The 16,417-nt window shown below is 42.4% G+C and overlaps 1 protein-coding gene across 5 annotated transcripts in view; it reads right to left on the bottom strand.

Annotated features, from left to right (window-relative positions):
* LOC310698165 (vascular endothelial growth factor receptor kdr-like) overlaps positions 1–16,417 on the bottom strand; it is a 195,084-nt gene that overhangs the window by 66,170 nt on the left and 112,497 nt on the right. For all 5 annotated transcript variants that reach the window (XM_083484968.1, XM_083484969.1, XM_083484972.1 and 2 more), the window contains exons 11-12: positions 15,954–16,074; positions 4,584–4,692 (exon numbers count right to left, since the gene is read on the bottom strand). In XM_083484968.1, coding sequence (XP_083341094.1) covers positions 4,584–4,692; positions 15,954–16,074 — 230 coding nt within the window. The remainder of the gene's footprint in view (positions 1–4,583; positions 4,693–15,953; positions 16,075–16,417) is intronic.

Here is a 16,417-nt window from a genome sequence, read left to right as displayed (position 1 = left end):
ATAATGTTCAAAATTGGGGCTCATCTTGCTCATATTGCAGAGGGGGGAATGGGCGATGGGTTGTAGCCACGAGGAGGTTGTCAGTGGTGATTGGATGGGTAGTTAGTGGCTGTGGCAAGGGCTGCTGTGGATTGGCTTCCACTACTGCAATGGTGTGTTTGCTTGCTGGCTGCTGGTGTCGATTGGGCAGACGCTTTGTGGCGATTGTGAAGCATGTGACTGGCAGCGTTTGTCAGTCTGGTGAGTGATTTTCTGTAAAAAAAAGCTCAACAACCCTGGGCAATCCCCTCCATTTTCTTAAATTGGAGTCTCCAAAAACAGGGGGTTTCTTATACATGGGGGTGTCTTATACACAGAAAAATATGGCAATTCCCCAGGTGATATTCAGCAATTGTCATGATGGGTCATTTTGCTGGGAAAGGTATAGTTTGGAACTCTGAAATGAATGAATGAATGAATGAATGAATCAAAACATGTTTAACTCCGCTCTACAACCAAAAAGGCTTCCAGAGCAGCTTAAAGATCAATAACAAGCATCTCGAGAGAAACCTCAGAGAGCTGTTGCCAGTCAGGGGGGAACATTTTTAAGCTCAAGGGCTACATTCAACTTATTTTATTTTTTAAGTGCTTGTCAGATGTAATTTAATTCAGTTTGATTCTCAATTATTTCTAGGGCTGACACCCAATTAAAGAAATCTGAGTTAATGTATGGGTTTTAGTTGATTAATCAAATTAATTCATCAAAATGTCTGCATGTTTGCAGGTGAATAAGATAATATTGTGAAAGAAAGCCAAAAAGCAGAATTTACTTAGTTTGAGATGATGCACACACCTGTAACGCCATCTAGAAAACGCTTTCCCTCATGTGTAAGAGATAAGGGTGGGTGTGTAGAGCTTGCCAAACTCACACATCTACTACATGTTTTGGACCCGTGAGCACATCTGCAAACCAAGTAAAATTCTTTGGGCATTACCCACCCAACACAGCCTATTCTACTGGCTGTAACAATGCGTCTCTTGAGGTGAACTTCAGCAGGGAAGTGGGGAAGTAACATTGCGGGTACTAAGGAAGGCCTCTGTGGGCACATGTGTTCTGAGATACTTCCCTAATGTTACCTCCTTGTCACCATCTAGAGGGACAGTTTTGCACTATAGCACCAGAAAAGTGGAACAACCCCCACCTCACCCCTGGGAAATTGTGGTATGAAAAGTTACTGGAGTTCAGCAGAAAGTTATGGGACCTGCACTGATCAGAAACAAAGCAGTGTGATTGCCCCCCAAACCTTTGGAGGCACCAACAGCATTGAAAGCAAGATTGTGGTTAATCACCCTGATGGCATCATGAGCACAAACTGTCATGAATGCATAACAAAAAGGAACATCTGGACAATCAACCAAAAAAATTTAAATTAATTAAATAGCTTTCTCCACCCTGGTGTCCTACAGGTATTTCAGACTATAATTCCCATCAGTCCCATCTTGTGCATGTCTGGCACTGATGAAAGTTGTGGTCGGAAACATATTGATTGTTCCAAGTTGGGGAGGCTAGATTAAACATGGTGTCCCTATTATGTAAAAGGTTGAAAAATGTGAAAACCTCTTGTGTCACTCTGCATACCATACCTAAGGAGGATGATTCACCTGAGTGAGAGTGCATCTTCACTTTGATTGTTTGTTGAATGTCTGTGCTTACATTGTCCAGGCACATAAAATATAATTCACATACTTGCACTGACAGATGCAAATAGCCTTTAAAAAATCCACACACACAACTCACTGCTGTAAAGCATGAGCTATGTAACATCTTCTAAAAGTAGCGGAGCATTTGCTTTCAGCTGTAGTTACTGTATTTATTAATTGCTATTACTGCAATTTGGGAGCTCAAGTGTCCAGGATTCCTTACAAAAACATATAAATTATTCCAATGAGAAAAGGTAAACTGTCAGTATATATCAAAAAGGAAGTCTGGTTCCATTTGTTTTTACAAGGAATTAATTGGCTTTAATTTCCTGTCCTTTGCACAATAAACTGCATAATTTAAACCCTCTGTGCTTTTGCAAGTTCTGTTTTTGAGCTTCCGCAGAGCAGCTGCATTGCTTACAGTGAGAATGGACAGAACAGCCCCCTTGCCAGCCTGAAAAAGCACAGGCCCTTTTCATGTGTCTCATAAATGTGTCAGGAGAGGATAAACTGCCTGGGGCAACCGTTTGTAACTGTCCCCATTTGGGAATCTGGCAGCAAATCTTATCTTATGTCTGTTAGGTAGGACATTTAAACTTTTGTGTGAGGAAATCTAGTGAACCTTAAGGGACACAATCGTACAGCAAAGTCCTCTGTGCAAGCTCCAGTAAAATTAGTCGGACCTGAACAGGCTTTAGGGATGCACGGTTCTGGCAAGTTCGGTTCTCGAAGGTTCTCATTTCCCCAATATTAAATTCAATGCACCACACTTCTGCATCAGGGTGGGGCCTGAAGGGCCAATAGGAACTGCTGCTGCAGCTACCACCCAGGAGGACTCCCCTGCTCAGCGCCTGAGGGCCCCAGTCCTGCCACGCAACACCTGGCCCAGGGCGGGGCCTAATGGGCTCTTTAAAGGACTGCTGCCACTGCTGCCGCTGGGCAAAGAGGGCTCCATTTTGTTTTGTTTTTGTTTAAATTGCTGTTATTTTTTTACCTATATCATTTTAAACAGTGATATTCATGCTGTATTCTTAGTTCTAGATTTTGATTTGTTTGGAAATTGTTTCCCATTTGGTTGTGTATTTTTTTGATGTGGTTTAGTTATTGTTTATTACTTTTGTAATTATGTAAATCTTGTTATGCTGTAAGCTGCCTTGAGCATTTTTTTTAACTGTGGAAAGGTGGCATAAAAATAAAAAATGATGATGATGATGATGATGCTGATGATGCATCAGCTTGCAAATTCATCAGCATTTTTGTGCCACTTTCTCCTAACAAGCATATTTTAATGCACTTTTGACTAATGTACTTTTTAAAAAACCTAATGTCCCCTAATACAGTGCATTTTTATAAGTTACTTTCACCAAAACATGCATCTTTATGCACATTGCACCAAAAATGTAAATGTTTGTATATGTCGTTTGGTTGGACACAGTGCTATTTTCCCTAGATTTAAGAAGTGTGAATTTCTCATTAAGATGCAAATGAGTTTGATTTTCTTCTCCACCCTCTTCATTCATATTGCATGGGACTTCTGCAAGAGGATTCTTCTTTGCAACATTCCTAACTTAAGGGAGAAATCCTAGCATACTGATGTTGGTGGCTGTGTGTATGTGTTTAGGATTCAGGGCAGGCTCCTCTCCACTAGTGGAGGAGAGCACTGCTGATTGGTGGAGGCTCTAAGATGGAGTAGGACTCTAAAACAGGACATTTTGGAGGTTGAGTTGGGCCAGCCTAGGATTTGCCAGTTCTTTGCCAGGTGGGGTGAAGGGTCTGATCCAAGCACCTCTGTTGCACCAGCTGGGAGCTGGCTCAGCAATAACGTCTGCAGGAGCCAAAAGGGCTCCCGATTCATTGGAGACTCAACATTCAACATAGATGCCTGGGACAGACATAACTGTGCAGGTAGGGTGAGCAGCACAGCCATACTTCATCTTCTACATATGGACCCTCTTTCCATGGGAAGAAAGCTACTGATTGTGTAGCAGGGGGGAGGAATGGAAGCTATGACGGTATTAATGAATTTAAGAATCAGAAATGTGTTCGTAAGCAAGCTGGCCATGCATGTGTGTCCCTTGCAGCTCTGGGCTGAGTGGAATGTAAGATCTGTTTAAACCGATAACCACAGGCATCTTTGACAAGATTACCGTACATAGCCTCTGCCACAGAAGACCCTGTTTTGCAACCTTGCTATTGTAAAGTGGGACATTCCTACTCTTGCCATGTGTATCTCTTTGTGCTATGTCACAATGTATGTTTAATGGAAACAGAAGTGTGTTTCAGCTGTTGGCGTCCAACTTGCTTCATCTGCATGGTGAGAGTATGTCAGAATGCAATGCAATGCTTTAGTAAATAAACATTACAGTGGTGCCCCGCAAGACGAATGCCTCGCAAGACGGAAAACTCGCTAGACGAAAGAGTTTTCCGTTTTGGAGGTGCTTCGCAAAACGAATTTCCTATGGGCTTGCTTCGCAAGACGACAATGTCTTGCGAGTTCCTGCTGGTTTTTTTTTCCTTCCCTCCCCTTTTTCTAAGCCGCTAAGCCGCTTATCAGCTGATCCGATCAGCAGATAAGCCGCTAAAAGCCGCTAATAGCGCTAATCCGTCAATGGGCTTGCTTCGCAAGATGAAAAAACCGCTAGACGAAGAGAATCACAGAACGGATTCTTTTCGTCTTGCGAGGCACCACTGTATGTTTGACTTACAGTTGGAGTCTGGCCCTTATTGACCACCCTGGCTGAACCCACAGGCTACTGAACCCCAATATTTCCCTAGCAAGTATGCCAGATTCTGAAGCAGCCATGGTGTCCAGTGAACCTGCAATACATGTATGCATGGATATATGTGCACTGCTGCAGATGTGCTTCCAGAATATAAGGTGTGAAGGCGCACTGGTACCTTACCTGAGACGTAGAATCGAATGCTTCTTTCTTCTGTGCCAACCTTGTTGGAAGCCACACAGAAATAGACCCCAGAGACATTACTTGCTGTGGTTTCCAGGGTGCTTATGATCTGCCACGTGGGGAAATAGAAAAGACAGCCTGGTTACTTTTAGAGGTCATGGAATAAGCAAATCTGCAGAATCTTTCATGCAAAGGACCCAAGACTCACCTTTGGGGGATGAACAGCAGAGGCATTGTCAAGGGAGGACAGGGATAAAGTTTAGCCCAAGCAAGGCAAATTTCATCTTGCAGTGATACCGTTACAGATCCTCAGATATTTTCAGCTACAGGTCAGGTACAGGTTAATCTACTTTACTTAAATATTGATACTCAGGAAACTGGTGGTGCAGACAGGGCCTAGCTTAGGGTAACAGCAAGGATGAAAAATTCCAAGAGTTTTCTACTTGAAAGGGGATTCTAGCTGAGGTCATTCCCATCTTGCTTGCTTCTTACACACATCTACCAGTCTGTCACACATTGATTTCACACTTTCATCAATGCAGCTTAGAGCTAAAAGATCCACATTAGCTAGGGAAACTTTGCAGTTTTAGGCCAGCCTTCATCATCCTGATGTTCTCCAGAGCATCATAATCATATTCCAAAACATCTGGAAGGGCCCCAGGTTGTGGAAGGCTATTATACACCCTTACCTAAAAGTAAGTCCCATCAAACACAATGGAGCTTACTACTGAGCAGACATTCCACTGCCAGAGAAGGAGCTGGGATCCAGGATATATTTCCCTCTTCTGTGTCATTTTAAATTTGTTTTAAAATTTATATGATATGGTCTATCCTCCCGCCTGCCCTGATTCTCGGTTCTATCTCACAATCAAGTTATGTTAGGCTTGTGAAGATGAACTAAGGGGCGGGGGTTAAGAAAGGAGTTCAGACTATACCAGGCAGATGAAATAAGAGAGAATCTTCCTACTAATCTAAATCCAAGCTTACACCAGTGATGTGTCAGTCTTCTGACCACAGTTCACCCCCCAAAACTGTTTGCACCTTCCAAGTAGTTTTGTAGAACATAAAAAAGTCCTCAAGGTGCTTTTGTTTCATTTTGTTAGTCTTTAACAAACACATTGGACATGCCCAAATAAAAGAAGCCTGCCAGTCTCCTCCTTTCCACAAGCAAAACAAGCCTTACTTTGGGGGAGTGGGGGTGGTGGCAAAGTGGTAAAGGGTTCACTTCCACACAGGAGAGGACCCACAAGGTCCCTCTTTACCTGGAAATTATACCTGGTGAGTCACTTCCTGCCAGGGACCACCCTTGTGGATCCTCTTCTGAATAGGGATGGGATGAGGATTTTGCCTGAGGGTCTCAAGTCGTTTTGTCCTTGATACCAAGATCCCTTTTGCTGACAGGGTTTGAATGTGAGAATTCCCCTAAGCCTTATATTTGTAGAATGCTTTGCAAAAAAAAGTATCTCTGGCTATTTTCTTTAAGACCCTACACCAAATATGCACAGTAGGTTCCCTCTCCCTCTTTGTAAAACATTCACCTTGAATGAATTTGTATCAAAAACTAAGCTTCACTTTTCAGCTAGAGCTTCCAAACCAGGCTCAAGGGCAGCCCCAAATACAGTACATTGCAGTAATCTAGCCTCAAAGTTACCACACACGACTGGTCCAGACATGACACCCAACTCTGACTCCCAAACTGCAATATGGGACCAACTGGGCAGTCACCCAAGGTGCAGACCTCGGAGGAGGTCTTTTATATTTTGAAGAATTTTATCGTTTCTGAAATAATTCATGAATTAGAATTGTTCTTTATGTATATGTGAAATAGATAAAGACCACAGAGTTGATCGGAGGTTATGTTACATATTTCTAGTAAGCTACAGCTGATAAAAACTGGCCACCTGTAGCTCAGTACCACAAACAAAAGGCAGAAAAAGCTAAGGAGCAGGCAAAGCAAGAAGAGTTCTTCCTGAAATACCTTTGTCCACAGAAAGCAACTGAAGAACAAGAATATGACTGTACTCTTCTTGAAGCTAGCACAGAGGGAGCTGAATGTGGTGCTTCTACTACAAATTAGATACGTTTCTTGAAAACACACATAGGAAAAAGAGGATGTCAAGAAAGCGAGAGTAATGCAAAGTCTGCAAAAGAAGAAGGTATTGTGCCTGACTTGAATTACAGTCACCTTGTTAACTGGCCCAACTATTGCAGTGATAATTTGTGACATCTTATAACAGAACATGGACCACAGCAGGTTGTATCACACGATTTCTCCAAAGACTAAAAATGAAGAAGATTTTCTCCTATACACTACAGGCGGAGACTAGCAAATAGTGAAGAAGTATGCTGTCAATGGTTGACACGTTCAACCTCAAAATATGTGGGTTTTCTTTTTGCTGTAAGTTGTAAGTGAAAAATTTGGTAACCACCCCTACAAGGAACAGGTTCAAAGGACTGGGGACTTATCCACACATACCTTTTGCTCCAATCTTTTGAGGCACAGGTCTGCCCTTCAAAGCTCTATGTCTGAGCATTTTACTTTTTGCCCCAGAAATTTCCTTGTGGGCTGCAGGGGTGATGATGGTTTTCAACATGTTTAGATATATGCTACTGAGAATGAGGCCCAGGAAGAGGCACCACAAGATCTAAAGCAGAAAGTCAAAGCAGGTTTCTACTATGCTGCCTCTGTTATGGCTAAACAATCTATTGAAGAGATTCCAACAGCTACAAAACCATAATTGCCTATTTGGCTTCACGTATGATATATACAGTATCAACAAAACATCTGCTGAAGATGTACCTAAGGCCTGCAAGAATTTGGAAAAACTACTGATGCAGATTTTCTGTGCTGTGAACTTATAACAATAGTTCAATTGCCAAAAGGTGTGCTTCCTTTCATATTACAACAAAAACTCCTGGATAATGTGCCCAATGTTTCTGTTGCACAAAGGATCTTTCTCACACTTCCAATGTCAGTGGCATGTGGTTGCTCAAAGCTTTAAGAAAATGCACATGCTCAACAATGTTGCAAAGGAGACTAGTTGGTTTGGAATCTACATCAATTGAACATACCCAAGCCTCAGCACTTGACCTGAAGGAATTGGTGACAAAATTTGCAAAGGAAATGGCACACAAAATGAGATTTTTATGTGCCTGAAATTGAAAACCTTTAAGAGACTTGAATTTCAACATCACAATTCACAAGGTTATTCAAAATGATTTGTGTGCTAAAACATTTTCTTCTGTATTTGAGAAAGTTAATCAAAGACTGTTGTGTTACTTATTCTCGCAATTTAAAGCAAATTTAGCAGTTTCAATTTTGTGCTTCTAATTTTTTCTACAAGACATCTGTTTTTGAAAATTGAAGTTAGCAATTTTGGGGAGTGGTGTGTTCAAGTAGTTAGCCTTGCCTAGGGTACAAAATAGCCTGCCTCTGGGGCTACGGTTGGCCAGAAATATCTTTTGCATTGAAAAAGGCCTTTGCTTTTCTTTTGCCGTTTTGCAGCACCCATGGAAAGGAGACGCTGCTCAGACAATGCAAATAGTGCTCCTCTGTTTGGTCAGCCATCAGGGCAGAAACTACTTTGCCACGGCCCACCTAGAATGGCATCACAACCGACCTGTGAGTCCTGATCCACTGGTTGAAGACCTATGGACTACAGTGGTCAGGCTAACTATTATAGCTTGCAATGGCCAACAAGGTGCCTTCCTGATGTTGTTGAACTACAACTTCCAACATTCCTGACAAACTGGGACTGGGGGAAGTTGTAGTCTAAAAACATCTGGAAGGAACCTTGTTGGTTATCCCTGCACTTAACAGTTTGGGTACCAAGTTACTTGAAGGACCACCTTTACCCATATTAGCCTGTCTGGGTTAACCAGGGTCCCCAGACACATGCAAACAGATGTTTAGAGCTACACAGGCATTGAAACAGACATATGTCTTACATGCCCTCCATTCTTGTGTGGGAAATAAAGGTGTAACACAGGCAGACATTCACCAAATCCATTTGCTGCATAACTGCCTTTACTTGCAAACAACTCTTGAGCCCAGAAATTTGCAGGATTTCAGTGGGGAAATGAAAGATTGAGAGTGATTATCTTTTAATAAGAAGAATCCCTTGAAATGATTATGTGCCAGCCTTTCACTCAAGCTTTCTTCTTCTGCGTAAATCCCTGAGATCAAGAGTTCAGTTATCTTGGCAAGGATCTAATGCAAAAGTTTTAGTTGTCTGCATGCTCAGGTCCTCTTTCAGTTGCCAATACAATAATGCCACACGTCTCCAGAATATCACATTGTGCACATGGTGCTATATGTCTGCATGAGCAAACCTATCTGTGGATTTCCCTTTCCAGCATATTAAATAGTAAATCAGAAAACTGAATTCATATGGAAATGGTCAGGACGTCAGCACTGGTAGCTTCTTTAGAAGCCAGGCACTTCCTGCTTGCAATCAAAAGATACAGAATGTCCTTAATGCTCTAAGGTTATCTGGAATATCGCTCTTGATTTTAGTTTAGAAAAGGGATAGACATTGGGGTATTTGAGAGCGGAGTCTAGCTCACAGTGGCTTTTTACAGCTGATCTGCCCCCTAAGATCATCCTGGTTCTCAAGGAACTCCTTTTACATTTTGTTCTGTTACCTTTTCACGGTGCAAATGGCTTAGGGTCAGACTAGATGTGACTTTTGTCTTTGCTGACTTGACAGTGGCTTTCCAGCATTTCAGACAGCAGTCCTTCGCAGCCCTAACTGGAGATGTCAGAGACTGAACCTGGATCTTTTTGCATGCAGATATCCTTTAGCTACTGAGCTGCAGCTCTTTCCCTAAAATAAATTAATATTTCAGCCTTCCTTGCTCTGAATAAAGGTTCAATTCAAAAAAGAGCTTAGGAAGTCACTGTATACCAAGTCAGTTCATTGATCCACCTAACTCAGGACTTTATACATTGATCAGCTGTGGAGCTCCAGAGTTTTCAGACAAATATCTTCCCCAGCCTTACCTGAAAACACCAAAGACTGAGCCTGGATACTTCTGCATGCAAAACATCTCCTTTGCTAGTGAGTTATAGCCATTTCTCAGTGAGGAAGCAGCTCGAAGAATGACTCAGACGCATCACTTAAAATGTTGTAGCTAAATTGCAAATTTGCAATTAAAAAGATCCTGATGTTTCATTGATTTGATAACATTTTTTTAAAACAACAACAAAAAAACTTGATTATGCCTCATTTATATGCTCAGAGGGTTGAATGCAATGTCAAAATGTGCGGCTACGCCCCCTCAGTCCAGATATGGCCTGCACTAATACAAACGATAAACTGCCTATGACTACATAATGCAGATGTTTGCACAGATGTACCCCAGCTGTTATTTTAGGTGCTTAGAAAAACCACCTCGGGTTGGAGAAGCCCCACTTCCATGAAATCCGTCTGTGTCTGGCCATGAACTGCCGTTGGGGATTAAGGGATTCTTCTTTCAAATCTCGTCTCTTTGGAACAACTTTAAGGCACACGTTTTTTAAACGTGCAGAGAAAGATGATCAAATAACGAGAAGAGTGGGATAAAGGCAAGCAAACAAAACATAAATGCTGAAAAGGATAAATCCAGCGCTGCAAGATCAAACCAAAGCCTCTTCTTTCCCACTTCTTGTTTTCAGAAGTGGACAGGCCATTGCTTCCGGAAAGCCCACAAGCAGCGCTTGGAAGACATTCCCTCTCCCCTGCTGTGTAACCCCAGCACACTGCACCCAGAGAAAGACTGCCTCCAAGCATGAAGACTCTCTATAGCCATTGTGGCAGGCAGACACTGACAGAGCTATGCTGATCATAATTACTGGGGGTCCTGAATTATAGATTAAGGCATGGATGAAGAGCCTGCCCCTGCCCCCTTGATGTTGTTGGAATTCCAACCATCCCAGCTGCAGTCAACATGACCAAAGAACAGGGGCGAAGGGAGTTGTAGTCCAACCATTTCCGTAGGGTCACAGGTTCCCCATCCCAGGACTGAGGAAGAGGCAGTAATTTGGAGCCAATTAAGCAATCACACACACACACACACACACACACACACACACACACACTCTGTGACTATTGTAATGTGTCCTCTTCTCACACAGAAAAGTGTAGCCCTTGGGCAGTGCCAATGCTATTACACTAGCAACAAAAGCTTCCTGTTTCCAGCTTATGACACACTATACTGTAATGAGGAGTGCATGGCCTGCAAAAATGGAGTCTGATAAAGATTAGTGTGGAACATGAGAAACTACCTTATATTCAGAACACTGATCCATCTAGCTTAGTATTACCTATGCTGACTGGTAGTAGCTCTACAGGGATTCAGACATGGGACATTCCCAGTGTTACCTGGAAATGCTGGGAATCAAATCAGGGACCTTATGCATGCAAAGCAGATGTTCTGCCACTGAGCTTCAACATTTTCTCCTCCACATTGGGTGACCCTGACCTGCTAGTCATCCATGGTTATGGCTACACACAAATACTGCGTGGCAAACTTTCAGCAGCCAGTCTATCAAGCTGGATCCCAGAATCCACTCTGGATTCCAGAATTCTCTTCTGCACTGCCTGGAGGATTTCAGGTAAAATAGCTGTTCTTCTCACAAGCACTTGTAGTACATAAACAGGTGCTTCATATTCCTACTCAGAGCCTATACATACTCTTTGGTTCTATGATTATGTGTGTGAATGGACCATAACATGACGAAGAGAAATTTCTGATTGTATCAAAGCCAGGTTGGATCTACACTGATCGGGATAACATTATTTTTAGAAAGTAATATAGCTCTCAATGCAAATTTACATCGGTAATAGATCACTGCTCTACAGTGCCCTCAAGTGTCTCATGTTTATAACGCATCTTTTATGTTTTCACTGACCAGTGTAGATTAGTCCCCAATGTGTTTCAGTGGAGCCAGCTGCCTCAGGGTTTATCCACACTTTCCTTTTGCCATATGCTTTCCAGGCAGAGGCCTGTGGTTTAATGCCCCATGCATAAGCATGGTGTTGCTGGTTTTTTGCCCTGAGCTTTCCCCGTGAAAACCCAGCAAACATCAATTCGGGTTTTCTGCAGATTGACGTTGACGCCAACTGAGCTTTCAAGAGCAGGTTTTCATGGGGAAAGCTCTAGAACAAAAAAAAAGGGAAATGGGGAGCTTGGATACTGAGCTTAAAATCGCAGACCATGCTTAGAAAGAGTGGAGGAAAGGCAAGCATGGAAAAGTCCTCAGTAATCTAATTGTGGAAGTATCTGTGGGATATACATTCACATAAGAACAACCCTCTGCTTTGAGACTGGATAGATTCAAGTACCATGTAGTAACCTCCTCTTTGCAGAATCAAGTATTCTGCTTCTAAAATTCTAGAATGCACACCCTTGAGCCTCTAAGAAAAACACAATACATGACATGGTTATTTGCCCCAAAGGAAGGCTACGCCATCCATCATGTGTGAATAAGAAATAGCTTTGTCTCCAGGACTATTTGCAAGATTATTCTGCAAAGGCTAAAGTGATGAAGGGGCACGCTCTTAAATTGATCTTCCAATTAAGCTTTAAGAGACAGGAAACTGCAGTCAGCAAAAATAGACAGGGCTTGTGTGACTCCACACTTTTCAGTTCCATAGTCTCGTCCCCACCCCCACCTCTATTTTCTCCCTTGCAGCGAGGCAATGCGGGTGAGTAGGTGTGGGGAAAGTGGGTGGGAAACAGTTCAAGCTGTTGGATACTGTCACAGTGCTGTGATAGAGATGGTTATGGGAAGACAGAATTGGCAGGTTTACACTAGCGTTGTTCAGCGACTCCCTAAATCTGCCAAGTGCATGGCAACAAGCTAACGTTACTGCAAGAAAAGAAATCACTATTAAGCCACGGAAGACAATTCACCTCAAGTCTTAAGGATGATGGCATGTCCTCTAAAGATTACAAAGAGGCCTGAAGCATACTAGAAACTTTCAGGAATGAAAGAAGTTTTACTGCCACCACCACCATCATTGGAATATGACGGTCTGCTTCATTTACACTTGTATTATATATGCCAGCTGCAATACATTTCTGGGTCAAGTTTATAATGCTGTTTTCAAAGCCCCTAGCTGGTTTCAGTACAAGCTATCTAACTGCCCCAGTACCATCTTGTCCACACACCGAGAGAGAGAGAGAGAGAGAGAGAGAGAGAGAGAGAAGATGAAACAATGTTTTAAACTGTAACTGTTTTTAGAATGTTTTAACTGTTTTATAACGCTGTATTTTTAAAAAATGTATTTGATGTGTTTGCCTCCCTGGGCTCCTTTGGGGAAAAAATGGCAGGATATTAAATAAATATGTAATAATAATAATAATTTGTGATGTGGGCAGTCCACGTGAATGCCTCAACGTATAGCAAGCTACATTATGCATATAAATTTTGGGTGTTGCTATTTAGGTCCCTGCATCCACAGGCAACCCCATGGAGGGTGAGTGTCTCATTCTTTATTATACTGTCTTGACCCTTTGTGGGTGCATTTATTTATCAGACCAAAGCCAACATCTGACTGCTTAGTTATCTAAACTTCAGAATAATTGCATTCTCATCCAACCCTTCTGGCTCTTCAAATGTCTGCTCATCAGTCAGAGAAGATTTCCTTTGCCTTTCATGGTGACCACACATAATGGAGAATGAGGGTTGAGTTGTACTGGAGACAGAACTTAAGAGATGTCTGCTGCTTCCAAGCAAGGTGTCAGGCATGCATATACCGTATTTTTTGCTCTATAAGACTCACTTTTCCCCTCCCAAAAAGTAAGGGGAAATGTGTGTGCGTCTTATGGAGCGAATGAAGGCTGCACAGGTATCCCAGAAGCCAGAACAGCAAGAGGGATCGCTTCTTTCACTGCGCAGTGATCCCTCTTGCTGTTCTGGCTTCTGAGATTCAGAATTTTTTTTTCTTGTTTTCCTCCTCCAAAAACTAGGTGCGTCTTGTGGTCTGGTGCATCTTAGAGAGCGAAAAATACGGTAACTCACTCCTGACCCAGGAAGGGAGCAATGACAAAAAACAACAACAGTGCCGGACTCTTTCGAGGCCCTGAAATTGTGAAGTCTTTTAATAAGGTCTAAACTTAATGTAGCTTGCCAGCTGTTTTATGTGACAGTTAGTCACACTGTGAAGTGTTATTAAAACACACAATTTTAATAAACAAATAGGAGTTATGAACCTGGCGGGGAATGCTGTGCCTTGCCTATTTTATCACCACCACCACCACCACCACCAGAGCAGGGTAAGCATCTCCAAGCCGTGTGTTTTGGTTTGGTTTTTTAATAACCATTTTTGTTTGTTTCTGAAATTTCTGCATCCTTACAGGCCTCTCAATCTCCAAAATGGAAGTAGGCAGCAAGTGATTCACTGGAGGCTGAGGAAATTTGTCTCTCCAGTGAGGTCTGTGATGCGAGGCTCTTGATACAGTACAAGAGAGTCAAGGCACATAGGAAAGATTATCAGATCTGAGCTCATGCCAGCATCACAGCACAGTCAATTAAAGGCAGGCCACCAGAGTCTCTGGCATTTTTGTTTTATCTGGCTTGCAAAGCACCAATAAAATTACTTGCTAGTATATGGTGGGAAATGAATTGGTCTGTTTCCTTAATGTTCTATTTCTGGAGGTAATTGGCACTGATAATAAGAGGGTGGGGGAAGGCTGGAGGCAATAGGGTTCTCATCAGTGTGTTGTTTATAAAATTATATTCATTATCTGAAAGTTTTGCTTAATGCAGACACCCTTGGACTTCATTAAAGTGTTTGCGCAGGAGTTTTTTCTCTAATGGGCCTTCACAGGGAAAATGCTTGAAATCCAAGCCTCAGATAGTTTAGCTTTATGAGTCTTAGGCACAATTACTACAAAGGTTAGGAACCGAAAGGAAAACCAATACTGTACAATTCGCACATGTGCGCACACATACATTTATCATCCCAAGGGCCACATTTCTTTCAGAGGCCGTATAGGTAAGGCCAAAGGCAATGTTTGCAACAATTGATGTCACTCTTATCTTTGTACAGTAGGCAACATCCTAGCCATATGAGCCAGATGTTTCTACCTACCTGCACACACACAGAGACACCTTTCCATCCCCCATCAGTGGATGCAAGGAACTGAAAGTTTAGTGCCAGACCCACAGTCTTTTATGAGACTGGTAGGACTGGGGTGTGGGGAGGAACTCCTTCTTAAACCCTCTAGAGACCCACTGCCATTCACCACAGATCTGCCTTCCACAACCTCTTGTCTGCCAGATGTTGTTGGACTGCAGCTCTCATCATTCCTGACCACTGGCCATGCTGGCTGCAGAGACTGGTGGGAATTCAAAAACCATCTGGAGTACACTAGGTTGAGGAAGGCTGGTGTAGACAATACTGAGCTGGATTTTTTAAATCTTATTTTTATTGATTTTCAAGATAAGGATACAAATATAAAGAAAAGAAAAACACCCCCTAATACTGAGCAAGCTGGATTAATGGTCTGACAGGTAGGTATAAGGCAGGCAGGCAGGCAGGCAGGCAGCAACATAGCTATGGAAAGGGCTTTTCCCCCAGCTGGAATTCAGTTCCAGCACCTCTCAGATGGGCACCACTGCCATTCTAAAAGAATGAGGGAGGTATTCATGGTGAGCTCCACCATCATTTTTTCCCTAGAAAAAAGCACTGATTATAGATATAAATGCACATAGATAGATGGATGAAGACTACAGAAAACCAGCCTACATTGTCCCCTGAAAAAGGGCATTTCTCCAAAATGGGAGAAAGTGAGGTAGGAATTTCATGCATTTCTGCTTTGTTTGGGGTCGGAACCATGGAGTGAATAGCAAGTGTGGCTGGAATGGTGGAGAGCAAAAAAGAAAGACAGCTGAGCATTTGGATGAGATAAGGGATCTCATTAGCTGGGTGCCCTTTGCAAGAGTTCTCATGGCTGGAAGCGCTTCTTGCACTTTCTCAGGCTCAAGACCAAAAAGCTTTCTGAGTGAGTCGTGCAATTTCTGAGAGCTTTAAAAATAAAATGAAAACCAGGGAAGGGGGACAATTGACATCATCACCACAGTCGATAAACAGAGAAGATTTGAACATGATCCCAGGGTGGAAGAATTCCAAGCACGTCAAAAATTCAGCGCTAAAAGGAAATCAGTGCTTGAGATGTTTGAGAAAGGAGGCTATGTTTTATTTTATCATTACTAACACAACTGGATGTAGTTGTGGTTGTTATGGGGAGTGAACAGGGGGAAATTGTAACTGATCGTATGTTGGTTTTTATATTCAAAAATTAATTAAAAAAAACACACAAAGAGAGAAAGGGGGCTTTTGAGTGAAGCCACTGAAACTGCAGGAAATCAATACTCCGTACCTTTAATTTATTGCCATGTCTTATGTACTTAGGTTCAATGGACTTGATTTTATTTGCTGGGTAGGTGATTTCACGGCCAATGGTTTCTTCCACCTTGATCCTTTCCCCTCGTTGCTTGCATCTGAAAATTTAAAAAAAGGAAAAGGAAAAAGAATAAGAATAAGCTGAAATGGCAAATCACATAAATCTGTGCACCTGACTTGAGACATGGCCATTTTTCTAGCATGGCATCCAAGAAAATGGACTTAGGGTTTGAAGTAGGAGTGAGGAACCTGTGGTCCTCCAGTTGCTGTTGGACTCCAACTCCCATCAGTCCCAGTCAGCAGAGGCAATTCTCAGGGGTGGTGGGAAGTGGAACCTCCTAACATTTGGAGGGCCACAATTTAGGAAAGCCTGGAATAAAGTACATAAGAAGAACCCTGTTGGATCAGGCCAAAAGCTCAGTGTTGGAAATAAAACAATAA

This window comes from Podarcis liolepis (genome assembly GCF_965112155.1).
Source record: "Podarcis liolepis genome assembly, chromosome: Z".
In the NCBI taxonomy this organism is placed as follows: Eukaryota; Metazoa; Chordata; class Lepidosauria; order Squamata; family Lacertidae; genus Podarcis; species Podarcis liolepis.
This window is presented reverse-complemented; position numbering and strand designations above follow the sequence as displayed.